Genomic DNA, 25970 nt, shown 5'->3' with positions numbered 1-25970 from the left:
TAGCTACTAAGCTAGCCTCGTAAATATTTAATAAAAATATTTACAGGTCCAGTTTACAAAATAGAGTCCCGAAAATATGTTTTCTAACACCCCTAACTATCGGGTCGTTACAATTTATGAATCCATTATTTTCAAGCTTTAATTTTCATCAAACCCTATAATGACAACTACATATACACTTGAATTTGAAAATCTAACACTTCGGTCCTTTATATCTAAGACCACTAGCTAATAATGCAACTCATGTTAAAAGAAAGAAGAGAAAAATCTCACCAAAATTTAGCTTGGAAGCTTGACAATGGAAGGATAAAAGACTAGGTTTTTCTTTTGTTTTGGATGATGAAAGAAGATGGAACAAATAAAGATGAAGCAATGTTTTAATTCTTCCCACTATCTATATTTATTAATTTAATTGATTAGCGATTGAAATAAAAATAATCAATGGTTGTGATCACTTTCATCATGATTTGGTGGAAACCTTTAGTTAAAACCATACTCATCCACTAAGCTAACATATAATGATGGTAGTTTAGCTAATAAGTCCTTGGCTCAATTACCATTTAAGGATTAGTTCTATTCTTAATTAGATCCTAGATAGTCATTTTGCTATTTGGCCCCTGTATTGTTTATTTTTATAATCTATTGATTTAATTTCTAATTAATTCCATGTCTTAATCTCGTATTTAACTCACTAAGTCCTCGATTTGAAAATTTAAATGACTCAATTTAAGGAATTCAACCTTGAACCAGATTTATAGACCACTCACTACTTCACCTATGACAACTACCACCTATTAAGACTACCTACAATGGTCTCAAGGCAGGCCACTTTATAGCTTACCTCTCAATTTAAAGGGCATTTGTTATACCCTTTACCCCGGTTTGGACACGTGGCAGCACTAGAAGCAACTTGAAAGGCACCTTTGGTGGCCCTTTACTTTACGCCTCTGGCTAATCACTAGATGACTAGTCACTCGCATGCCACAACCTTCTATAAGAAGGCCATTCATCCTTGGCCACCCGTCATTAGCAGTCCTTCATTAGGCCACTTGCTTCTAGCGGGTTATTGTCATTCATCGAGGGAGGACCATTAATGCCTAACAACCTCATACTACCTCACCAATGAGAAGACAAATAGTACCATGCTTGACAACAATCATCACATAATAGACCTATCACTTGGTAGACAACACGAGCAGGCCACCACTGTGTTGTCGGTGACATGGCACTACTAGGCAATGGGATCCTTTCCCTATATATACCTCAAGGCACGATGAGCAAAGGATCTCTCTTCACCAACTCTCAACTCACTTTAGCTTTCTACCTTAAGCACACTACAACCTCTTCTCCACCTTCACCCTCTGCTTACTTCGATGCTCTGCCTCACCCAAGTGAACCGACCTCCTTGTCACCACCAACAATACATCTCCTCTCCATCTCCTCTTATTGATAAACTAGTATCAATAAGTTCCATACCATTACATTTCATTATTTATTATATGTTATATTTGAATACAATTATGTATTCTAAATACATAATTTTCATATGCATGTATGATAATACTTCTAGTAGATATATATGCAAATATACATAAAATACATTCGTGAAAAATGTTTATATACAAAATTATGTTAAATAATTTATTTAATGATTATATTATATTTTTAATATACTTATAAATGAATAAAATGTTAAGATAAATAAAATCTAATTTAGAATGTTGTATCAAACTGTACGAATGCATACATATTAAAACATGAAAAATAAACCCCAAAATTTTAACAAAACAGATATTAATATCGATAGGGTACCAGCCACCATGGAGGAAATCCCCATTGAAATATTTGATAAACTTAGGCCTAAATTAATTTGTGACATTATCCAATTTTCTTTTAAATTTTTATCCAGAAATTATATTTCAGATTCTTTAATAGAGTTAAGTAAAAATAATTCGATAATGAAAATTTATGGTCCTAAATTATGAATGTGTAACAAGAAAATATTAGTGACTAGTACAGTTTATCATTAGTTGTAATTAACTAAATAGATAAGTGATTAGTGATAAATAAATTTGGAAGATGGCATGTTTTTCGTAATTTCCCAATAAAAGAGGTAGTCAAAGTTGAAACGTAATAAAATAACAGAACAGAAGCAAAGCAGGAATGAATTGAATCTATTTTTATGAGGAAGATATTGGAAGCGAGGGGAAAGAACCAAACATCTGGCTTTTTAACTCAAGAGTGTGGCAAAGAGACAGAGACAGATCATTATACTACTACCCAAAGCAAGACGCTCTGAAACTGGAAGACAGCAGACGATATGAGGGTGCTACAAGTTTTGGCAGTTTCCAAGATTCTCACCTCACACTTGTCTCGCACGCACCGCCCCTCTGCCTCTCGTCAGGTCTTCTTTTCTTCACTTGGCTCTGTAAAATTCATATCCTCTCTCTTCTTCTCTTCTTCAGTTTGATCCTTTTGTTTTCATCAGATGAGTACTGCTGCTTCTTCGCTTAAAAAATCCCCCATATTTCGAACCCTGGGTCTAATAGGAGGGAAATGGATTGACGCTTATGATGCCAAAACTATTCAGGTTTCTTTATTTTCACAATATTCTCTTTTCTTTTGGTGTTTCCTTGTCTTACTTCACTTTGTTTTGGATGTCACGCCAGGTTAACAATCCATCCACTGGGGAAATTATAGCAGAGGTTCCCTTTATGGCACTCTGGAGACCAATGATGCCATTTCTTCTGCGTCTGATGCTTTTAATTGTACGTCATAAACATTTCTAATCCCTCTCATTTCATGTTTTTTGCTTACACATTTGACTTTTCTGATTTTTGAAATGTTTGATTAAATAGCACGAAGCATGTTAAATTTAGCTTAAATAGCAAAATGTATGTTATCGGCTGGGCCTAATTATGTTATGCATAGATGTTATTATGTAGCTATTGGATTGAGGTTGTTGTTGGTTGTAGCTTTCATATGCTGAGTTCAAAGTTTAATTGGGATTGAAATCAAGTTTAACTGACGATCCTTATTATTTTCATAGCTTGGAGTAAACTCACTGCTGCTGAGAGGAGCAAATACCTTAGAAAATGGTATTATCCCTGTCTATGGTCTCTTTATATGGTGTATGTGTATTGAAATCTGAAACGATGACCTATTTGAAAAGAACCATGTCTTTCTGCTCATTTAACTTGAGTATTTTGATAAACTATTATAGGTAGCTAATTTGGCACTTAGAATTTGAAGTATGTGTTTTTAACTATGAAAGATGTTTTCTTAGCGAAGTTTTGGAGTACAATCTCCTGCTTTTAGATAAAATGTTCTAGACTAGCAGGATATTTTGTTGCTTGGAACTTTGAATGCTTATCTTATTTGAATGGCTAATCCCCGGAATTTAGTGATTTGGTTAGACTAGCTAGTCATTTTCTGCTTATGGCTTGCTTAATTAAATATAGATTGCTGGTTTTCAGATACCAACTAAACTGTTTTTCTTTCTCATGTATTTAACAGGTATGATCTTATAATGGCCCACAAGGAAGAGCTTGGGCAACTAATAACATTAGAGCAAGGAAAGCCTTTAAAAGAAGCCCTGGGTGAGGTAATCAAATTTAGTGTTATTAAATTGAGCTACTGGCTTTGACTGTTGGTCATTATCGTCTGTCAATTCTGATGCTAAGACTCACATTATAGGTTAACTATGGGGCCAGTTTTATTGAGTTCTTTGCAGAGGAAGCCAAGCGCATCTACGGAGATATAATTCCAGCTACTCTAGGTGATCGTCGTCTGTTTGTTCTAAAGCAGGTGAGGATAAATATGTCTTGTTTATGTCCTGTATAACTGCTACTCTGGCACTTGCACTTGATTTCTTCCAATATGTAAATTTTGATTACTCATACATTTTTAATGAATTTCCCCTTATTATTTGATATTGTCTTCTAACAAAGAATCTGGTGTTGACATAATTAAGGGGAAATTATTTTCACATGACTGTTAAGAGTGCTGCTGTACTTTGTACAATGTTGTATCTGTACAGGGAAATATAAGTGATGCCCTTTTGTACTAGAAAAAAACTTTCATTAAGGAAAATGATAAGAAAAACATGAACTAAAGATGAGAGAAGTTGAATTACTTCCTCTATCCAAAACTTCCTTATAACATTTATAGTTTGACTTCTTAAGTTTGGATTGCATTTTTGTGTCATATGAATTTTTGATGATCCTTTTGGGGGAATCACATGCATTTAAAATTCATAAATCAGTGAAGTATCTGCGTCCGAGACTGCTGATCCTGTTTTTTCAATCTCTCAACAATTAGAAGGATGGCTTAATACTTTTAGCTCATGTGCGTTCATCAGAACCCAAATGCCACTTCCAAACCATGGGGTGGTGTATTGATTCTGCCCAAACAACAAGGGAAGAGCACCTTACCCTCATGATAGTCATGTATGAAATAGGCTTTTGCTCAAAATGCTAGCTAACACCCTGTAGAGGCAAGCATTATGAATAAACTAGAGTATCTCATTAATCAACTTTCTGATCATACGCATGACGTAATCATCCTATTTATACAAGACCCTCGGTATCTAAAAGTTTGAGGGTTTAAGGAGTTATTCTCAGCAATAAACTCGATAGGTACATACAGGGGGAATTAACAGATGAGATGACTTTCCTGCCTTTTTAGTGACTGTCCTCCCAACTAAGCTATCTTATTATACTAGAAACCAGTTATATAGAGTTATTTTTGGTGACTAGGGTTTATTCAAAGCTGTTGTATATTTTTCGTGCCAAAGTGCTGAAAGGTAGTTCGAGATTTCTTGTATTTTTACTTTCATGCAGTATTGACTCTCTTCATTTCTTTTTGGCAGCCTGTTGGTGTTGTTGGTGCAATTACACCTGGAACTTTCCCTTGGCAATGATCACCAGAAAGGTGTGTGTTATATATAGAATTTTCGGTCATATTATTTTCTCAGGCGGCTAAAGAGCTAAAAGGTTCCTTCTCATGGCTGGATCAGGTCAGCCCTGCCCTTGCATGTGGCTGTACAGTGGTTGTAAAACCTTCCGAACTTACTCCGCTCACAGCTTTAGCAACAGCTGAACTTGCCCTTCAAGCAGGAATTCCACCGGTAGTTCTATATGCATTTGTACTTTTACAAGGCTTTGTCATTCATCAAGTTATATGTTGTTGGGTAGCATGTAATCATAATTGAAAGCTTGTTTAGAAATGGTAATTTAATGCTTGTTCAAGAAACCAATTGTGATCATTAAGTAATGACTGAAATATCTTAGGTTCCATTTGCAAACTAGAGATTTATTTGCATAGATAGTCACATACAATATACATGCATGAATACACATGCACATATATAATGTGTGTGAATGTGTATATGTCCAATGTTTCATCATATAATAATAACATTTCTAAAGCTAGGTTCTGACTTTTCATATCTCATATGATAATAACTACTGGAGCTTTGAGACTAATCATGTGATATCGGACAGACAGACAGCTGACTATTCACCAAAGGACTAACAGAATGTATCATAATTTGGTGCAAGTTGGGCATGTGTAATATCTATGCACCAACATGAGATGCACCAGCTTGAGGGGAGTGTTGAATAATTAACAATTAAGCAGATTTTTGGAGATTAGACAAGCAGATTTTTAGCTAATTAAATATTTAGTTTCCTTTTTTTTTTCTTATTGTATGTGTTTAAATAGGTTGTAAATTCTTCTCTAATGATATGAAAAAGTGAGAAAATTTCACTGATCTTTCTTCTTTTCCTCTGCCCATTTAATTTCTAACAGTGAGTAACAATTATGTTGCTAATTATGGTCAAAATTCCTGTACATGAAACAACATATACTAGTCTTTGAATACATACTCTTGTTAATCATGCTTTATATTCCATTGTAACTTTTGGTGTTCCAGGGCAATATCCTTGGTTATTCGTTCATGTTGCTTCATTTGTTTCATATTAGATTTTACCTTTCAATCTTGTAGGGTGTTATAAATGTGGTTATGGGGAATGCTACTAAAATTGGTGATGCTTTACTTGCAAGTACACAGGTCTTCTACCCTTAACTTGAAACTGATTCCTTTCTAGAAATTAATGGTGTATAAATTAAAGAACGTTAAATATTCCTGCCTTATTACTTATCCAGGTAAGAAAAATCACATTTACAGGCTCAACTGCAGTCGGAAGAAGTTAATGGCTGGTGCCGCTGAGACTGTCAAAAGGGTATGGTTATTCTATGAAATGGATATGTACACCAAATCAGTGTAGTTTTGAAAATTATCCTGCAGTTGACTGTCTATATTCTGAACTTTTCTAGGTATCACTTGAACTCGGTGGTAATGCCCCCTGCATTGTATTTGATGATGCAGACCTGGATGTGGCAGTTAAGAACAGTAAGCTTTACTCAGTAGAATAGTTTGATATATATTGACTCATAGCATTCTCATCCTAGTATTTCCTGAGTTCCACTTGTAATTGGTTGTGTGGCTGCTGCCATTCTGGGATAGCCATAGTATGAGTAACATGTTTTTCTCCATCACTTTATGTCAAGTTTCAAGCATATGATTTTGATGTTTCTTCATTGTACTTAAAAAAGTTACCTTGACATCTATTTGTTTCTTTTTACTTTTCCAACTTCCTCTCCAATCGATTGTTTGTGTTTCATAGCTTACACCTTTTCATCTTCCTTCCTTCTTCCAGCCTGACAAGAGGAATTTGGGTTAGCTATAGGATCATTATTTTAGTTTCCTAATTCTCAGGGTGGTTTTGAATCTGTCATTGCAGTACTTGGTCACGTAGTGGTGCAAAAACGACCTGAACCCAAAACCACTTGAATTCAGCCTGGTTTCAAGTTGGATGACCAACAAGATCTATGAATTAATATGAAAATTTAAAGCTAAAAGTGCCCAAGCCCGATAAGGGTTCAAAGCTTAAATGATTCAAAGCTGAAATGACATGAGCTGAAACAATCTGAAACAGAACCCGAAATCAACCTGAAATCTAAGCTGACCTGACCAGGATCCTTTATTTCCCATAGTCATAATCTGAGAAGATTGCAACTGAAAGAAACACTGACACTCAGGTGGTTAAAAGCTAACAAGACTTGTTCAGTTTTCATGATGCATGAAAATTAACTGTAATATGCATTCTACTATCCTGTCCAGTAGTACCTTTCATTTGATTCTTAACTGAGTATGCACTCTTATCTTTGTTGCCCATTTACAATACCATGCAATTTGCAGTTGCAGCAAAATTTCGTAACAGTGGACGACTTGTGTCTGTGCGCAGAATATTGTGCAGAAGGTATGGATGTAATGTTTCTGATGGAATTGTAGCATTTCCTTTTTTTTTTTTTTTATGGTTTCCCCATATTGAGAGACTTTGGGTGCTTTGGATCTAGGAAAATATTTGCTGTTGTGTCCTTGGAGGATTTTTTTCTAATTTCTATTTATAGCCCAAATGAAAATTTAGGTAATTTTTTTTCTTTCACAATAAAATGATAAAAGTACATTTAGTATCAAGATTTTATATTTACAAAATGACTAATAAATATAACTTCTGTTAACATTTCAATTAAACATATATATAGTGGAATACTTATTATCTTACTTCATTATTTCCTTTTGAAACAAACAATAACATTTTTTTCCTTTTGTACTTCTGATATGTAGCGTTGAGTTGTAAACCCAGCCGATTATTTTCCTTAATTATACAAGGATTTTTTCTAAACAAGAAGATATAGTTGCTTTAATTCTTATTTACCTTTGTTTCAGGTATTTATGAGAAGTTTGCGGAGGACATTTTTTCAAAAAGCATGTTCGCTCAAGCATCTCGAGTCTTGGCAGATTGGACTTCACTGTAGCCAGCGGCCGTTTGCTCCACGGTCAGTTAGCCTAAGCCACTGCTTTGTGGTCTCATTATTTATTGTTTTGCCAATTGTCTTTCCATTATTACTGCGTGAGCCTATGCATTTTATGTTTCCTCAGTCTTTAGTTATAAGGATAATATTTTTATGGAAAATTGTATTGACTTTTTCTTAAGGTATTGTATACAATCATCTAAGATTTGTAAAGATATGCAGTTATGTTTGGTAATTATGCTAAGTTGCTCGAGCTTTTCTTTTAAGATAATAATTTTGTTTTACTATATGCTTACCTATGTAGGGTCCACTAATTAATGAAGCTGCAGTGCAAAAGGTTACTTGCTTCCTTTTCCATTTTTTATCATTAACGTATCTATGATTCTTTTATTTCTAGTGGATTTCTTACGATCTTTCAGCTTTGATTTTTCTTTTCTTTTTCACAGGTTCAGACATTCATTTTCAAGATGCCGATGTCAAAGGTTTGGTTTTCTGTCCGTTTACTTGATGCAATTTTATTTTGTTGGGAAAGATTTGAATTTGATTTGGATTCATGCTATATAATTGTGAAAGATATGCTTATCATATATAAATTATTAGGTTCAGTGATATAAATTTGAAAGTCTAAAAAATGATTTAAATTCATAACATTTGTTAGATCCAAATTCCACTCAATAGGCATCCTACCATCCTGACTTTAAAATATCTGAATGACTTGTTTTGTCAAAGTTATACTATTTTTGAATCAAGTCCAAACACACCTTAGAGAGCTACGATGTATTGCATGTTCTAATCTGATAGAATGTTAGTATATATATAATTAATATTCTATATTGCATTGACTAAGAATGTGTATATTAACCACTTCAATCATACGAATGTTAAGCTGCGAAAATGGTACAATGGGGTACTGGTAGGTGCTCAGATGATGTATGAGTTGATTAATTTGTTCATTAATTGCATTCTTTATGGTAAATTTAATTAAAATTTAAATATTTTCAAAATCACAGTTTAAAAAAATAAAATAAAAATCTAGATGCACTTTTGTGCTCAGTAAAGTCTTGTCTGATTGGCGTAAGACTGTTTTTGTAGCGTTTAGCTATCAATTTTCTTATGCTTATTAGTTCCCTTTTAATTCATAGTTATAGTTTTCGTGCTCATTTCTTTACACTCGTTTTCTTCTTAATTAGTTTTTATTTTATTTTTTTATATATGTGTGTTCTTAATTAGTACTTACATAGTTTAATCTCTTAACTTATTGCTGCAACATGTTAGGAATTAAGATTAGACTTGAAACATCTAGAAAAATACCAATTAAAACTATAGGCAATTGATTGCCTACGGCTTGCACAGGGTTAAGTTTGGTATAAATTTATTTTATTAGTTATCCTTTTTACACAGTTAATATATTTTCAGTTTAACTTTAAAAGTGTAAGATGATAATTTTTTATATTTGATTATTTTGTACAAATTGTTATAAGTTCCAAAGAAAGTCTTTAATTAAAAGAAGAGTAATAAAGAAGAAAAAAGAAAAATAAGAGAAGAATATAATGCTTAAAAGATTATATACACAGATGTGATGGATCTCTAAACGTATTTATAGAATTGGAGCAGTCTGATGACCTTTGACTTGGGTGGTTCTTGAATTGGAACATTTATGCAATGATCCAAGGATGCTAATACTTGATTCTTTCATATTTTCAAAAGCAAAAATATTCTTGTAAAAGCTATTTCAAAATTTAAAAGTGAAAGCAAACGTACATTATAAAAAAAATGAAAAGTCAAAATTTCTTGTAAAGGGGATTTGTTTTTTTTCTAATCTTGTAAAATGGTAATGAACAGTTTTCGTTTATACAACTTCTAAAATTATTTATATAATCTTTTTTTTTTTTAAAATATTTATATGAAATTGAGAGAAGAAGAGAATGAGAAGAAAGAGGGGCTGTTGCTGTGAGCTACTGTTTGGCCATAACAGCCAATAAAAAAGATAGAGAAAGAGAGGGGAAAAAGAGAGGAAAAGGGAAATTGGTATTCTGAAAATTATTCAACTTAATTATACAACCTATTACATAACCTATTTATACAAATAGTCAAATATACAAAGAAGAAAAGGCAAAGATTACACAACCTATTTACTCCCAATTTTTTGATAATCGATCCGTGGAATCATGATACATTAAATCCTTAAGATTATTATCACAACAGTCCCCCTCAAGCTGGAGCATACGAGTCATAATCTCATAGCTTGTTACATATGTACTCGATCCAAGGGTTCCTGAGAGCCTTAGTTAAAACACTTGCTAACTGATCATTTGAATTAATAAAGCTGGTAGCAATGCATCTAGACTCGATCTTTTGTCTCTCAAAATGACAATCAATCTCTATGTGTTTTGGTCTCTCGCGAAACATTGGATTCGAGTTGTATTGTAGTATTGCTTGATTTTCAACATATTAACTTCATTGAGATGATAGTTTCCCGTTTCATTTCTAAAGCAATTGTTTTAACCAAATTAGCTCTCAAGTAACTAAGGCCATTGCTCGATATTTTGCCTCTACACTTGTCATGCCACAACATCTTCTTTCTTACCCTTCCATGATATTAGATTACCTCCAAAGAGAACACAATATCTTGAAGTGGACCGTCTATCTGAAGTAGATTTTGCCCCAATCAACATCTAGATACAATTGACCTTGTTTCTTACTCTTATGATATTGCCGCATCTCGATGACAATCACACGGATTTGAGGAATTGACTAACCACACTCATTGCAAAGGAGATGTTTGGTTGAGTGATGGCAAGGTAATTAAGTTCCTAACCAACCTTCGATATTGGCTAGAATCTTTTAGAGGCTCCCTCTGATTGGAGCAAGCTTTGATTTTAGGATCTATAGGCGTTTCCATAGGTTGACAATCTAACATTGCTGTTTCCTCTAGAATATCCAAAGCATTTTTTGTCTAAGAGATAGTGATCGCTATTTTTATTGAGCCACCTCAATGCCAAGCAGTATTTCAACTTTCCCAAGTCTTTTGTTTGTAAATGATTGAGAAGGTGTTGCTTGAGGTGTGAAATGCTTTTATGATTTATCTCCCTGTAATAGCAATGTAATCCACATATACAACTAGATAGATGCACTTGTCGTGACTATTGTGACGATAAAAGACTGAATGGCCTTGGGAGGTTGTTTAAGCCATAAAGAGATTCCTGAGTCGGCAGACTAACCTAGACTTCCCCTGAGCAACAATGAGCAACAAAACATGATGGTTGCTCCATATAGACCTTTCAGTTAAATGGCCATGAAGAATGCATTCTCCATATCAAATTGATAAAATTCTAATAATTCATTGTAGCGAGAGAATTCAATATCGAATCGAAGAATTTAGCAATCAAAGAGACATCTTTCTATAACTGAGACCAGGAATTAGTGTGTACCCTTGTGCAACCAAACGGGTTTTTAGCCATTTTATCTTTCCATTAGAACAAATTTTAACTGTGTACACCCATCGACAAGTAATAATAGTTTTGTTGGTGGTAAGGGAACAAGATCCCAAGTATGATTAGCATGGAGGGTGTTAATCTCTTTCACCATAGCTTGTTGCCATCCAATATCCGCCTTTGTTGCACCTAACAGTCTTAGGAATGGATACATTGGCTAAAGATGAGGTGAAAGCATAATATGATGGTGATAATTGATGACAACTCAAAAAATTGTAAATAGGATGAGGATTACTAAAAGAACATATACCTTTTGAAGTTCTACTTGAGGCATGAACGAAGATGGAGAATATGGTAGTTGAGGAGATGAACCACTTGGATTACACACTTATTCAGTACCTACAGAGGATTATTAGGAGGATGTATAGTGGATCGTCTGGAGTAGACCTAAAGAGGGTTTGAAGGTGTAGTATTAAGAATGGTTGAAGATTGTTGCTTGGAAACTTGATATTGTAAATATTCATCATAATTGGCCTCTTGAGCAATTGTAAGCGGAAGAAGTCCATCTCCTTAAACCTAGGCTAAATGACATTGGGCTGAATATTATGAGAAGGTTGGCCATGTAGAGCCCAACATGTATCATTTATGCGGCCACATTTTTTGCAATACAATATTCATCATAATTTGGCCCCTTGAGCAATTCTAAGCAAAAGAAGTCCATCTCCTTGAACCTAGGCTAAATGAACAATGGGCTGAATATTATGAGAAGGTCGGCCATGTAGAGCTCAACCACGTATGTGGCACTTTTTTCACATATGTACAATTAGGTCGAGATCCTCTTCCTCTTCAATTATCTCCTTGTTGGCCAGTTTTTGTATTGCTAGCATAGAGGATTCTGCCTCAGCTTGGGCTTGGTTTGAGGAGATTCAGAGTAATAGAGCTGTCACATCGTCAAGGTAGGAATGGTTGGGCTGGCAAGGATTTGGTCTTGAACTGAGGCTGCATCTGTTTCAGTTTATCAAAGCAAGTACCATAAAAAATTTGTTCCATTGCTGCTCCTGATCAACAACACTTTCAGAAAGGGCGTGAGAACATTAAACTCATCCTATGAGGTTTCGACCTGACCCTAGTAGTTTGCCATATCCTACTAATTTTGTTGTAGATTAACGAGATTTTAGACAACTTTATAAATTCATTGAATACCACTAGTGTGCAGATTCTTAGCCTTAGCCCACACTTTGTAATAAGTTTTGCAAGACTGAAACAAAGTGAGTAGCTTTGGCTCAAGTGAATGTGATTTTGGCCCGGGTATCTTTATTCTTTTCATCAGTTTGATCAACATCTTCTAAGTGATCCTTGGGACCTTGTCCCATAAACCAAAGTTCAACCGAAGCTGCCCATGAAATATAATTATTGCTACCTTGAAGTTTGACAATAGTAATTGCTAGAGAACTAGAATTGAGGAGAACAAAGGTTTAACCTGATGGATCCATTGTGGTCTAGAGAGGAGTGCACCTTGAGGAAGATTCGTGGCATTGAACGGTGGCTGGAAAGGGTCTCACACGCGTTCACGCACCGGCACGTGGGAGAAAGGCAAAAGCTTGCCACATGTCCGGTTTTCGGCAATGGGCTTTCAGCCGGAGGGTCGATTGAGGCTGGGCATAAGGGGCGGTGAGAATTGGTAGGCTTTGATGCCATGTGAAATTGAGAGAAGAAGAGAATGAGAAGAAAGAAGAGGGGCTGCTACTTTGAGCTACTGTTTGGCTGTAACAGCCGTGAAAAAGATGGAGAAAAAGAAGGAAAATAGAGAGGAAAAGGGAAATTTATACTCTTAAAATGATTCAACTTAATTATACAACCTATTCCAAAACCTATTTATACTAATAGTCAAATATATAATGAAGAAAAGGTAAAGATTACATAGCCTATTTATCTTAATTTTGTGCTAATCAATCCCTAGAATCACGATACATTAATCCTTAAGATTTCTATCACAACATTTTAAATATTTTTATGAATCCAACATTGACTTGAATGAATCAGTGGTTGAACCATCAGATCTGATATCCAAAACTTGGAATAAGTCATTGTCTTGTATGGTTCAATAACTGTGCTTGATCATTTATTCACTATAATGACGGATAACTCAAAGTATTCAGTTAAGTAAACAAATTTGAGGAGGAAATAGCAGAAGTTACCTAAAAATTTCCTATTTTTTTGGTTGAATTGGTTTAGGTCCTAAAGGTTTCTAAATTTCACTATTTTTCAAGTTTTATTTCCTTCCCTTCGGTTTTTGGTCCAAAACCCATATGAATAAAATCCCATGCCCCTAAAACCCTGGATTAAGAATCAAATATGTTAGATAATACACTGTGGAATCTAGATCAGCTTAATGTTAAGGTTTTTGTTGCCTTAATATGAATGCAATGAAACTTTAGGAAAAACATTCTTATGTGTTCATGCTCATTAATACCATTAATGGTAGTGTTGTAAGATTGAACCAGAATTATTAGTAGTGCTATATGATTTGACCAGATATTTTTGTTGCTTACTGCTTTGGAATGTATGTTACAGCAGCCTGCTACTAGTTGTCATAGTATCCTACTCTGGATTTAGTGATCAGATATTGAATAATATGCATGTGACAAGGGGTTGAGATATGATTTTTGTATCATTAGGAGTTGCAATTCTTTCAGATCATGCCAAAGTCATCTCATTGTAGCCAGGAATGGTGATGCATCTGTATTTGCAAACTTTTAGTACCTGATGCTGCATATTTAGTTTTAATATTTGATTAATAAGCATGAACTCTAGTGTCTCCTCAGTTCTGCCCCTACCACTCCTTCCCTCTTTTGGTAAATGTTGCTATGTTTTATCACTGCCCGTGAGGCGCTGTGACTGCCTAGAAATATTTTTCTGTTAATACTTAATTTATCTCATCTCTGATCATTATTTTTTGAAGGGAGCAAAAGTCCTTCTTGGTGGTAAAAGACATAGCCTTGGAATGACTTTCTATGAGCCCACAATTGTTACTGATGTCAAGAGTGAGATGCTATTGGCTAGGTACGTCCTCAAAGACATGTTATTTCTTATTAGTTACTAAGTATGACATGATTGTAGCTACTTTCATGCTTTATGCTGGATAGTATTATATATGGTCTGACCTTAGTATAAATGCTTTACCTAAGCCATATTATTAAGTAATTTAAACAAATTTTTGGGGAAAATTATAATTTCCATGTTTTTGTTTTTGAAGATGGAAGAATCTAAGAAGAATTTAAAGGAGTTTATTGCTTCCTATAAGTGGAATTAATGTTAAGTATAACCATTTTATATGCCTTCAATCCAAATTAGAGCAAGAAAAGAATGTACTAAGTTACATGCATACGTATACACTACCTACATACCTATGTACCTTCTTTTATGTTTTACCTTCAGCCTTGCACTTTTGGGTAAGAAGAAAAAAAACCCATGGATGATGCTTTTAATTTGTTTGATCAATGAGCACTGTTCAAGGAGATTTTACTTTGAATTGTAGTATAGGCTTCTTTCTTCATCGTTTCTTATTTATTTATAATGCCTTGGCTTCTTGTTGTTCATCTTCCTCTAGTAATATGCCTCATTGCCTTCTTTGGCAGCCTTAGTTTTTTTTTTCCTTTTTCTGTTTTTTGGTCTAAAGGAAATTGGAAGGAAGGAAGCGAAATGTAGAAACCATTTTCTCAAGTTTGGTTGAAGTGAAAAAAGTTAGGAGTTTCTTTTAAAGAAAATTCAAGGAATGTTTCCTAGCAACCTTTATCTCTTTCCTTTCAAGATTGCTTTCTTTTTTAGAGGGTTGGGGGGGGGTTGTGGAGTTTTAGAGGTAATGGATTTGTCTTTATGCCTTGCTTCTACATTGCCAAAAGCTTTATGCTTGTCAAAATTTAGACAAAGTTCTGGTCTTGTGGGGTTCACAATTTACTCTATGTGATTATTGAGACTTTGGCTTTGCTAACTCCCTTATTTAATGTGTTAGTTAAAAGGTTTAATATAACATTTGGTATCTAAATTTGACATTTTCCCTAATTTGGTACCCAAGGTTCTTTTTGTCCATTCGATACTTGAACTTGACACTTTTTCTTAATTTGGTACCTAAGCTTTTCTATGAGTGGACAAAAATAGCAATGTATGGCCGATATGTGGCAGATGACATAGAAATTTAATGCAGGAATGATTGCATTTTTTGGAGTTTCTTCTGCTTCACTAAATATATGCTCAAGTTCACTCTTATTGGGGTTGAGATTACTTTGACTATTACTGGTAGGAATGATTTAAGAGGGACTACATGCTTAGAGCATGGCCTAGTCTTCACGAAGCCCTTAATTCCACAAAATACCATCAATATAAAAGGAAATCTGTGTTCAAATATTGTGCTTCAAGCTATGCTTAATGAATAGATATAAAAAAAAGTTTTAAAACAAAAATAAAAAAAATTGATTATGTTAACTTAAAAAAAAATAACTAAAATAATTGAATATTTGAAATACAAAAAAGAAATTTCATGTCATCTATCACATATCGGTCATATAGTGATTATTTTTGTCACCTCATAAGAAAAATTACATTGTTAGTATATTGAAGTAATTTGTATAATGTTAAATTTATGTACTAAATTAGACCAAAAAAAGTTTAGGAACCAAATGAGCGAAAGTGTATCAAATTAGGTACCAAATTAGGTAAATAAAAGCTTAGATACCAACTTAGGAAAAACTGTAAGTTCAAGTACTAAATGTTATATTAAGGCTCATCAAAAATAAACTTCTATTTAGTTGTGAGAAAGCTAACATATGTTCTTTTGCTTGCATTTTTTTTTTAAAGAAAGTTTTCTAACTAGTAGCAATGTATTTCAACATGATTATTTTGTTGAGTAATTGGGTAATCGAGGTTTCCTCTTCTTTATCATATATTTACTGATTGATACCTGTCACCTATTGTTCATGAATTCCCTGATAGAGAATGGATCGAGAAAAAGGTTTTACAGAGAAGGAAGAGAAAACGGAGAGACTAGATAAGAATTTTTCACTGTATATTTGTATAATCGTCCTTTTAGTCTGATAAGTGCTAAATAGGAAGTAATAACAGATCGAGTAACAACTTGGCAGCTGTCATAAATGTTGCCCTCAATCTACACCATTCACTAAATGGTTAAAAACATCCCAAAACGATATGTTTTAGACGGGCCTTCTATGCAGTGTTTCATTAATACAAAATCATTAACTGAAATTAACAGAAATTTAAAACTAAATTAAAATGTTGTAGACTACAACATGTTCCATAACAACTACTCCCCTTCGAACACGATCGTTGTCCTCAAGGATCAAATGTTGGATACTCGACAAAAATCATTGATGTTCTCCCATTTGGAGTCCTTAGGAAAAATATTGGCCCATTCTACGAGGATTTCTGTTGTAGCTTGATTTCCTCTTTTGACCAAACATCTGTTCAAAATCTTCACTGGTACTTTTGGAAGTTCTTCATTAGGTCCCACTAAAGGTTGCATAGGTGTGCTAGGAACATTACCAATGTATTTCTGTAGCTGCAATACATGGAAAGTAGAATGGAGCCTTGATCTTGCTGGCAAGGTCATTTGTAGGCTACTTGTCCAACTTTAGCTTCTACAGGGTAGGGTCCATAGTATTTGGGTGACGATTTCTGGTTCACCACCCTCCTTAGAGAATGTTGCCGATAGGGTTGCAACCTCAATAGACAAGGTCCCCACATGAAACTCTCTATCAGATTGCCTTCAGTAGCAAACTATTTCATACTCTCTTGAGCCCTCTTTAAGTGGAACCTGAGCAACTGTTGAGCTTCCTCCCTTTGTTGCAAGCTTCTGTTCACAGTTGCCACTTGTAAAGTACTAGCCAAATAGGGTTGATGCAGTGGAGGTCCTTGGCCATAGAGTGCTTCATAAGGAGTGGTCTGTATAGCAAATTAGTATGTGGTGTTGTACCACCATTCTGCTAGAGGGAGCCAACTAACCTACTCACTCAACTTCTCACCTATCATGCACCTCAAATAACCTTCCAAACACCTATTCAAAGCTTCTGTTTGAATAGCTTTTGCCAAAAGGTGCTGATAAATATCTTGTCTCGATCAGACACAATGGACTAAGGAACTCCATGCAATTTATAGACTGAGTCAAGAACTCCTGGGCTACATGTACGGTAGTGAAGGGATGGAAGAGAGTTAAGAAGTCACCATACTTGGTTAATCTATCAACCACAACCAATATGGTGTTTTTTCCTTTAGAAGTAGGTAAGCCTTCAATAAAAACCTTACTAACGGCAGCCAAAGCTCGTTCAGGAATAGGGAGGGGTTGGAGAAGGCTAGGATATGCTGATAGGTTTGCCTTGCACCTTTGGCATATAGAACATTCTCTAACCCATTGCTTTACATCTTTAGATAACCCCTTCCAATATAGCAGGCTAGACAACCTATGCCTTGTAGCATGGACCCCAGAGTGACCACCCACTGGACCAGCATGGAAATAGTTAAAGAGATTCCTTCTAAAGTTAGGATTATTCCCTACCATAACCTTGCCCTTCCTCCTTAACACTACACCATCCTAAGTGTATTTGAGTATTTGTTGGCTTGTACCTCTTAGACCAACTACTGTATTTTGTGTGTAACAACCCTAAATCAACAATTTGAGTCCACAATTTAGACCAAAGGGTACTAGCTATGCACTGAAGCAGCTATCCTTCATCCTTATGTGGTTTCCTAGATAAGGCATCTTCCACGGTATTCATGGTTCCCTTCTTATAAGAAATAGAATAGTCATAACCCAACATTTTTGTTACCCACTTCTGTGGTAAGGTGTAATAGCTTGTTTATCAGATAAAAATATAAGGTTTTGATGATCTGTTCTTATCAAAAAGTGTCTCCCAACAAGGTAAAAATGCCACCATTTTACTGCCAGTAATACAATTAGCATTCTTTTTCATAAATGGATAGAGCTTGGTGCTTAACTCCTAAACCCTTACTGAAAAATGCTATTGGTCTGCCTTTTTGATGTAACACTATCCCAATCCCATAGTCACATGCATCAACATCCACACAAAACTCCTTTTGGAAGTCTAGAAGTGCCAACACTCGAGCTTGGCAAATTGCTTGCTTAAGTTGGTCAAAAGCTATTTGAACCTCTTCATTCCATTGCCACTTGACATCCTTCTTCAACAGTGCAGTTAAAGGTCTAGCCATAACCCCATAATGCTTGATAAATCTTCTGTAATACCTTAGTAAATCAATGAACCCTCTCAAGTCCTTGACAGTTTGTGGTATAGGCCATTTCAGAACTCCCTCAACCTTAGATTCATCCATGGAAAATGTGCCTTGCTGAATGATATGAAGTATTCTATTCGAGTTGTGCCAAAACTACATTTGCTCAACTTAGCAAATAGCTGGTTACTCCTGAATACCTGTAAAACTTTTCTCACATGCTTCAGGTGCTCATCATAACCCCTGGAGCATACAAGGATATCATTGAAGAACACTAATATTGATTTTCTGAGTTCTTGAATTCTGTGTTCATCAAAGATTGAAAATTGGAGGGAGCATTGGTCAAACCAAAGGGCATGACCAAGAAATCATAATGCCCCTCATGAGTTTTAGATGTTTTGTGAACATCCTTGACCCGCATTCTAGTCTGATGGTAACCAGACCTCAAGCCCAGTCTAGAAAAATGTGTGGCTACTCCAAGCATGACCAAGAAATCATAATGCCCCTCATGAGTTTTAGATGTTTTGTGAACATCCTTGACCCACATTCTAGTCTGATGGTAACCAGACCTCAAGCCCAGTCTAGAAAAATGTGTGGCTACTCCAAGCTCAACTAAAAGCTCCTCAATGATGGGAATAAGGGATTGGTCCTTGATGGTGAGCTGGTTGAGCTGTCTGTAGTCTATGCACAACCTCCAGCTTCTATCCTTCTTTTCACCATCACAATGCGTGAAGAAAAAGGGCTATTGCCATCCCTGATCACCCCAGCTTCTAGCATCACTGACGAGCCTTTGAATTTTTGTTTTTTGAAGTGGAGGGTACCTATAAGGTCTTGCCTTTACAACTTGAGTTTCATCCACCAATGGAATCCTATGATCATGTAATCTGTGAGGGGCTAGTTCATTTGGCATTTGGAAGACATCCTCAAACTCAGGTAACAGTTGTTCTAGTTCCTTTGGCAATGTGATGAGGACATGGCAACTAATATTTGGCTGTATGAGGTTAATAGCATGGAACTTGGTCCTTGTTCTATCATATTGTGACATTTAGACATCTGGGAACCTGACAGTAACTATAGACCCCTTGGTAGTATCCCTTGCAGATTGCATAAGTGCCCTTGATACTCAAATTGCATAGTGAGAGCACCAAAATTCCATATTACCTGACAGTAACCATTGAATTCCAAGTACTAGATCACACCCCATGATTGATAAAACTATGAAATCAGTTTCAAATTGATGCCCTTGAGACTCCCATAACACTAACTTACATACTCCTTGAGTGGACAGTGTTCCTACATTAGCAATCATCACTTTCAATTGATTGCCTTGTTCTACTAGTAAGCTCAACCTCTTGGTCAATTTGTGATCCATAAAATTGTGGGTACTCCTTGAGTCCACCAGTATGATAACCTTCTGTTGATTAATAGTAGCTGCCAAACGCATGGTGTTATGCCCTGGGATCCTTTGAGAGCATGTATGGATGGAATGGGTGAAGTTGGTTCAGTGTCATGATCCATTGTCTCTAATTGTTTAGGGCAGTCCTGAAAAACTTCTATTGGTTGAGTCTTAGCATCACCTTCTGATTCCAAAGAAGTCTCTACCAAGACTTGGTACAAATGGGACCTAATGCACTTATGACCTGGTGTATATTTGGAGGCACACCAGAAACATAGGCCTTTTTTTTTCCTTTCCTCCAACTCGGCTTGTGACAGTGACTTTGTAGGACTCTTGTATCCCAAATTTGTAAAGTGAGCTTTTCTAACATCCATTGGGGATTGAACAGAAGTAGAACTTTTAACACTCGAGAAGAGAGGTTTAGTGGAACCTCCACCCCCAACCACATTATGCTTTTTGTGTGTGCTAAACATAATACTCTCGACCTGTCTAGCTATCTGGCACCCTTCCACCAACGTTTAAGGTTTGACAAGCCTTAAATATTGACCAATCTCACTTCTAAAATTACTTATGAAGATATTCAAAGCATATCTTCAGGTAAGTGTAACTGATTGAGAAGACTTACAAATATATCATGGTACTGCTCAACAGTCCCTTTCTGTTTGTGAGACCAGTTCAGCCATCGGATCCAAAAATGTCTTGGACCCAAAATGCTCCTGTAAACCCTAGCATATATGTCCCATGTCAACTGATGAAGCCTTCCCTGCCTTTGAGTGAAAAAGTGATGCCAGTTGAGTGCCTTCCCTTCCAGATGCAACACCACCACTCATAATTTAGCATGGTTGGGTACTGATTCAGCTTCAAAAAGCTGCTCCAGTTTTGACCACCATCTTCTTAAGTCTTCCCCATCAAATTGAGGACAATCTAGCTTGACAACTCTTCCCGACATGTCCATGGTGCTGGCTCGAGCAGCCGTACCCAAGTGTCCCAAATTTGAAACATAGACATAAGTAGAGGCTCTTTGGGAGGGAACTCTGGTGGGGGCTCTCCCAAAACTCCCTTGCCCTTATCTGGTGGTGGTTGCCCAAGGGATTGTTCCAGTAAAGCTTGGAGCTCAAATCAAACCTCACCTCTAACCTCAGCTTGCATCTCCTTAAAACGAGCATCGAGGTTGGCATCCAATGAGAAAACTCTGCTTGTAGTTAACTCATTTCCTTCTGCAAATGTGTGGTAACCCCGTCGTTGGCCATGAAGATCATGTGGCTCTGATACTTTAATAGAGAATGGATTGAGAAGAAGGTTTTACAGAGAAGAGAAGAGAAAGAGAAGAGAAGAGAAGGAGAGAAAATGGTGAGAATAGATAAGAATTTTCCACTGTATTTTTGCGTAACTGTCCCTTTAGCCTGATAGGTGCTAAATAGGAAGGAATAATGGATTGAGTAACAACCTGGCAGCTGTAATAAATGCTGCCCTCAATCCGCACTGTTTCACTAAACAGTTAAAAACACCCCAAAATGGTATGTTTTAGACAGGCCTTCTACGCAGCGTTTCATTAATACAAAATCATTAACAGAAATTTAAAACTAAATTAAAACATTGGAGACTGCAGCATTTTGTTCTATAACATTCCCTCTCAGAAATCTAGCGAATAGAATGCCCTTGAGAGAGTTCCTTGAAATAACTAATGATGCGAAAAACTGCAGCAAGATAAATGGACTGGGAGCTGTCATAAACTGACTAATTAACAGGGACTGCAAATCTCCAATTTTTTGCCTCATTTATTCGGAGGGTTAGATGAAGATAATTTAAACTCCATCTGCACCTTTTTCTTGTAGGATTTGCTTGAAATAAATAGTTTAGGGCTTCTTTTGTATTAGTTGATAGCCCAACACAGTCAAATTTGATTGGGCTTTTTCTGGTTTTAGTTTGCTGGAAAAACTGGGTTACAAGTGCTTAACTCTGCTAATTTTCAATGAACCACATCGTTTTTATCCTTTTTCTCCAAAACTGCTAGTAACCACGATTTTTAAGGATTTGGAGTGCAATACATTCTGTAGAATTATTTTGAATAGAACTCTTTGGACACCTTTTTATCTTCTAGGTTTATTGTGCAGATGTTGACTTATTTTCTTAATGCTTGTTTTCTCTTATTGGGATGACCAAACCAAGCACTCTTTCCTTGGGCCCTTTTAGGCCTTAGTTTGCTAGGAAACTTGGCCTAGAATTAGGCTTAAGCATGCATTAAATTTCAATGAAGTATAAATTATGCTCTCATCTTCTGTAGCAAAAACACCTGTCATAATAATTCTTTAGGAGTTGGAATGCAAGAGGATTTGTAGATAAGTAGTGTTTTTTTTTGTTAATTTCGATTCTTTCCTTGTTTTTCCCACATTGGTTCTCAGGTTAAATACTTATTAAGTTGAAGCATTGGGATAACCATAGTAATATATCCTTTGATGGTTGATTAAAAGTATCTTCAATTCTCAGTATTTTACTGGGGATAATTGATTTGATTGTGCACAACAATGCTGATTATTGGGGTATGCTCAACAATCCTGATGGAGTATATTAGGATCCCAAGTATAGCTTATATTTGCATGAATGCTGTCATTATCCTTGCCAATTCTAACAAGTACATTTACTGCATTGTGGAAGTGGTGAAGTGTTTAAATTCAATTTGGTGCCTGAGTTACTATGCTTCATGTATATTGAAGGTTGAATATGCAGCTTTGTAAGATTAAATTAAATTTCTTGTCATATGTATGCTATGCCATGTTTGCCACTTCAACTTTGCTGCTATACTGTGTCACTGTACATATATGTCTAGTTTTTTGAGATGTGATTAAATTTGTATTACCTCAGCGAGGAAGTATTTGGACCAGTGGCCCCTATTTTGCGATTCAAAACTGAGGAAGAAGCTATCCACATGGCAAACAACACCAAAGCAGGTTCATTTTTCAAGCTGTATTTCTATCTTAATGAATGAACTGGTCAATTTTCTTTTTAAATTAGTTATTATCATTTCTTTTATTCAATTAGTGAGTGTTCATAACTATCTGCCAACCAAACCTAATCAATCAAATCTCAATAAAAAACTTTCAAAATTTATTATGTACCGTCTCGTAGAATAATATTATACAGTTCAATTTATTAGAATACATACTTTATTGTACGCATTCAGGGTTAGCTGCTTACATATTTACAAACAATGTTCAACGAACATGGCGTGTCTCAGAAGCTCTCGAATACGGACTTGTTGGTGTTAATGAAGGAATCATTTCAACTGAGGTGGGTCATATTTGCATCTATTAACCGATTAATATACACAACTGTTCTCGATATAAATTATTGTTTATTTGTTTCAATTCAGGTGGCACCATTTGGTGGTGTAAAACAGTCTGGTCTTGGACGAGAAGGTTCCAAGTACGGGATAGATGAATATCTTGAAGTGAGTGCAATACCTTATATTCATCTTACTGCATATCTCTATACATTCACAAATATATTCTAAAAATTATTGTTGCTTGTTGGTAGCTTGCTATATAACTAATGCTCGATGTTAATGCACAGGTGAAATATGTATGCTTGGGAGATATGAACAGAAGTTGAAAAAGGGAAACGATGGCAGCCAACAGCTACTATTTTATAACTGTTAAATGTGTATGCTATGTTTTGTTCTGCTCACTGGAATTCAGGTTTATGTTTGTTTGATGGAGTTTGAGTGTGCAGTCTGAGGCGTTTTTGTACAAAATTTCTAAATAAATGCGAGCTGTCGAAGGCGTTTTTGTATAAATTTCTGTCTAAATAAATTGAAGAAACTGATAAGTCCATTTTAAGAAACCCAAGCTTGTTCAAAATGTTGAGTATTCAAACGGTGTATATGAAATTTAGGATTGACGATTATATAAATTCCAAATTTTTAACATAACAATAAAAATGAGAATGAAGAAATTATAGCTAAATAAATTTTTAGAAAACAATTTCGTTGACTCTTTTTAACCTATTTTGGAAATAAATGTTAATTTATTATATGATGGAGATAATTACAAGACTGATAATGGAATGAAAAGTTGCGACAACTATGCTATGATTTGTTTAAATTTTTTACTATAAAATGCACAATCAAATGATTGACTACCAGTTGTAGTATCTCTAATTCTGTAATATGTGAAGGTTGATAATAATAATAAGTTGGTGATTAATATCTTCTGGGTTTTGGAAAATGTGGTGCAAATTATATGCTCTTTATTTATTTATTTATTTATTTATTTTTAATGAAAAAAGTAAGGATTATTTAGTTCATGTAACAAATCTTTTCTTACTTCACTTGGGTTCAATTGACGTAATACTCTTTATTCTTTAAATATTCATGAACTCAGGATTAATATCAACTAAACAGTTGATGACAAATTTTTCATCATTTCACTTGTGGTTCTATTTACATATACAATTTGTTATTTTAAAACTCAAGAAACCTTTTTTTTTGTAAACACAAAATTAATAAAATTATGGTATTATTTTGGTTTAATAGTTAGATTGGTTCCTGAACTTGATAACTTTTTTCAAATTGGCCCATAAAATTTTCTTTTGGATCACATTAGTCGTTAAGGTTGTCATTTGTTACACCAATGGGTCCTTATGGTTTACACTATTAGGTTTTTTAACAATTTGGTGACGTGGCCCAACATGAAGGTGACACTTAAGCAAATAGGTGAGCAACACATGTTTTCCTCTTTAATTATTCTAAAAAATTAATATATATTAAAAATATAAACAATTTTTTTAAGTATAAGAAATATATGTAAATTATAAAAATTCAAAAAATTAAATATATAATTAAAAAATAAAAATATAGTTAAAATTTTAGAAAATTACAAAAAAATAAAATATAAAGACTCAAAAAACTGACCGACATTGACCAGTCAATTTTTTAATTTCTAATTTTTTTAAATTTTTAAAATTTCTAAAATTGTAACATTTTTTTTACTTTTTATTGATTTTTTCAAAAAAAAAGAACTTTTTTTTTGTAATTTTAACTATTTTTTAATTTTTATGTTTTGAATTATATTTATTTGTTACAAAATAAAGAGAGATGGAGAGAACAAAGAACAAAGAAAATATGAAAGTAATAGAGAATGTACTTTATTGATTAAAAGGAGTGATTACAATGTTTTATCAGAATCTCTATTTATAGGCATAAGAAATATAAAAGAAGTAGAGATCTAATTCTAATAACTACTAGAATTTAAAGTACATTAAAACTTTGTCTTGATCATGATGGATATCCACTAAATAACATATTCATAACATTCCCCATTGGATGTCCATTGGTAGATAATGTGTCTCGTTAAGACCTTATTAGGAAAAACCTTATAGGATAAAAACCTAATGAAGAAAAAAAAAGTACGTGATCTATAATACGCGTAATATGCTTCCTCATTAAAAACCTTACCAGGAAAATCCAATGGGACAAAACCTTGATTAAGGGAAAAAGAGTGCAACGTGTATTTACTCCCCCTCATGAAAACATCACATATTTTCCCATATTCTATGTATTCAATCTTGAATACTAGTTTTTCAAATGACTATTTGAATGTATTTGCTAAGCATTTATATTACCATTCTTTTAAAAGTTATGAGTGAGGGAAATTTGGGAAAATATATTTTGATCTCTTCAGGAGATTCAACAATAATCATAACAAACTTTAATCATGATTCTTTTATAAAAACACAAATAAATATTTTGGATCATTTTATAATCCTCCTTCAACTACTATTCACTAAGTCCAATTTACCACATATGTTCAAATTATTTCAATTCATATAAATGAACAATTTCTCAAAAATTTCAATATGCTTTTAGCATCCTAAATCCTTCAAGGATTTTAATATAAACTTTACTATATAGTGATTCATAAAAGGTTGTAACAATAACCATTAGACACAAGTTAAATCTTTTATGAATTGTCAATTTAATAATATATCTAAAGGTTATTGCATTCACC

General features: G+C 34.6%; 2 protein-coding genes across 3 annotated transcripts; both read left to right on the top strand.

The window, feature by feature from the left end:
* The first annotated feature begins 2164 nt into the window (after window positions 1–2164).
* Window positions 2165–6075, top strand: LOC121213864 (succinate-semialdehyde dehydrogenase, mitochondrial-like). Of its 2 annotated transcripts, XR_005909345.1 has the most exons (9): window positions 2165–2404; window positions 2489–2590; window positions 2670–2768; window positions 3050–3098; window positions 3517–3604; window positions 3697–3807; window positions 4871–4932; window positions 5018–5128; window positions 6008–6075. XR_005909345.1 is itself a non-coding variant. In XM_041087109.1 (6 exons), exons 1-5 carry the CDS (start codon window positions 2321–2323, stop codon window positions 3528–3530), a joined length of 348 nt encoding a protein of 115 aa, XP_040943043.1. In that variant the 5' UTR covers window positions 2274–2320; the 3' UTR covers window positions 3531–3604; window positions 3697–3729. The 2 variants fall into 2 exon arrangements, 1 of the variants encoding a protein (XP_040943043.1); XM_041087109.1 differs by lacking the exons at window positions 4871–4932; window positions 5018–5128; window positions 6008–6075 and having other exon boundaries at window positions 2274–2404; window positions 3697–3729.
* Window positions 6076–8331: 2256 nt separating this feature from the next.
* On the top strand, window positions 8332–23805 carry LOC121213863 (succinate-semialdehyde dehydrogenase, mitochondrial-like). Its single transcript, XM_041087108.1, has 6 exons — window positions 8332–8363; window positions 14278–14378; window positions 22828–22913; window positions 23147–23253; window positions 23336–23413; window positions 23536–23805. Exons 1-6 carry the CDS (start codon window positions 8349–8351, stop codon window positions 23572–23574), a joined length of 426 nt encoding a protein of 141 aa, XP_040943042.1. The 5' UTR covers window positions 8332–8348; the 3' UTR covers window positions 23575–23805.
* Window positions 23806–25970: the final 2165 nt, after the last annotated feature.

This window comes from Gossypium hirsutum, chromosome D01 (assembly GCF_007990345.1).
Source record: "Gossypium hirsutum isolate 1008001.06 chromosome D01, Gossypium_hirsutum_v2.1, whole genome shotgun sequence".
NCBI classification, from domain to species: domain Eukaryota; kingdom Viridiplantae; phylum Streptophyta; class Magnoliopsida; order Malvales; family Malvaceae; genus Gossypium; species Gossypium hirsutum.
Note: the sequence above shows the minus strand (reverse complement) of the source record. Positions and strands in the feature narration are given on the sequence as shown.

Bases quoted from the DNA above. Each gene is read 5' to 3' on its own strand.
- LOC121213864 (XM_041087109.1), top strand. From the start codon at position 2,321: ATGAGGGTGCTACAAGTTTTGGCAGTTTCCAAGATTCTCACCTCACAC. The intron at 2,405-2,488 runs GTCTTCTTTTCT...TGTTTTCATCAG, and splicing joins GCCCCTCTGCCTCTCGTCAG to ATGAGTACTGCTGCTTCTTC. The intron at 2,769-3,049 runs GTACGTCATAAA...TTATTTTCATAG, and splicing joins TGCGTCTGATGCTTTTAATT to CTTGGAGTAAACTCACTGCT.
- LOC121213863 (XM_041087108.1), top strand. The intron at 23,254-23,335 runs GTGGGTCATATT...GTTTCAATTCAG, and splicing joins AAGGAATCATTTCAACTGAG to GTGGCACCATTTGGTGGTGT. The intron at 23,414-23,535 runs GTGAGTGCAATA...GTTAATGCACAG, and splicing joins GGATAGATGAATATCTTGAA to GTGAAATATGTATGCTTGGG.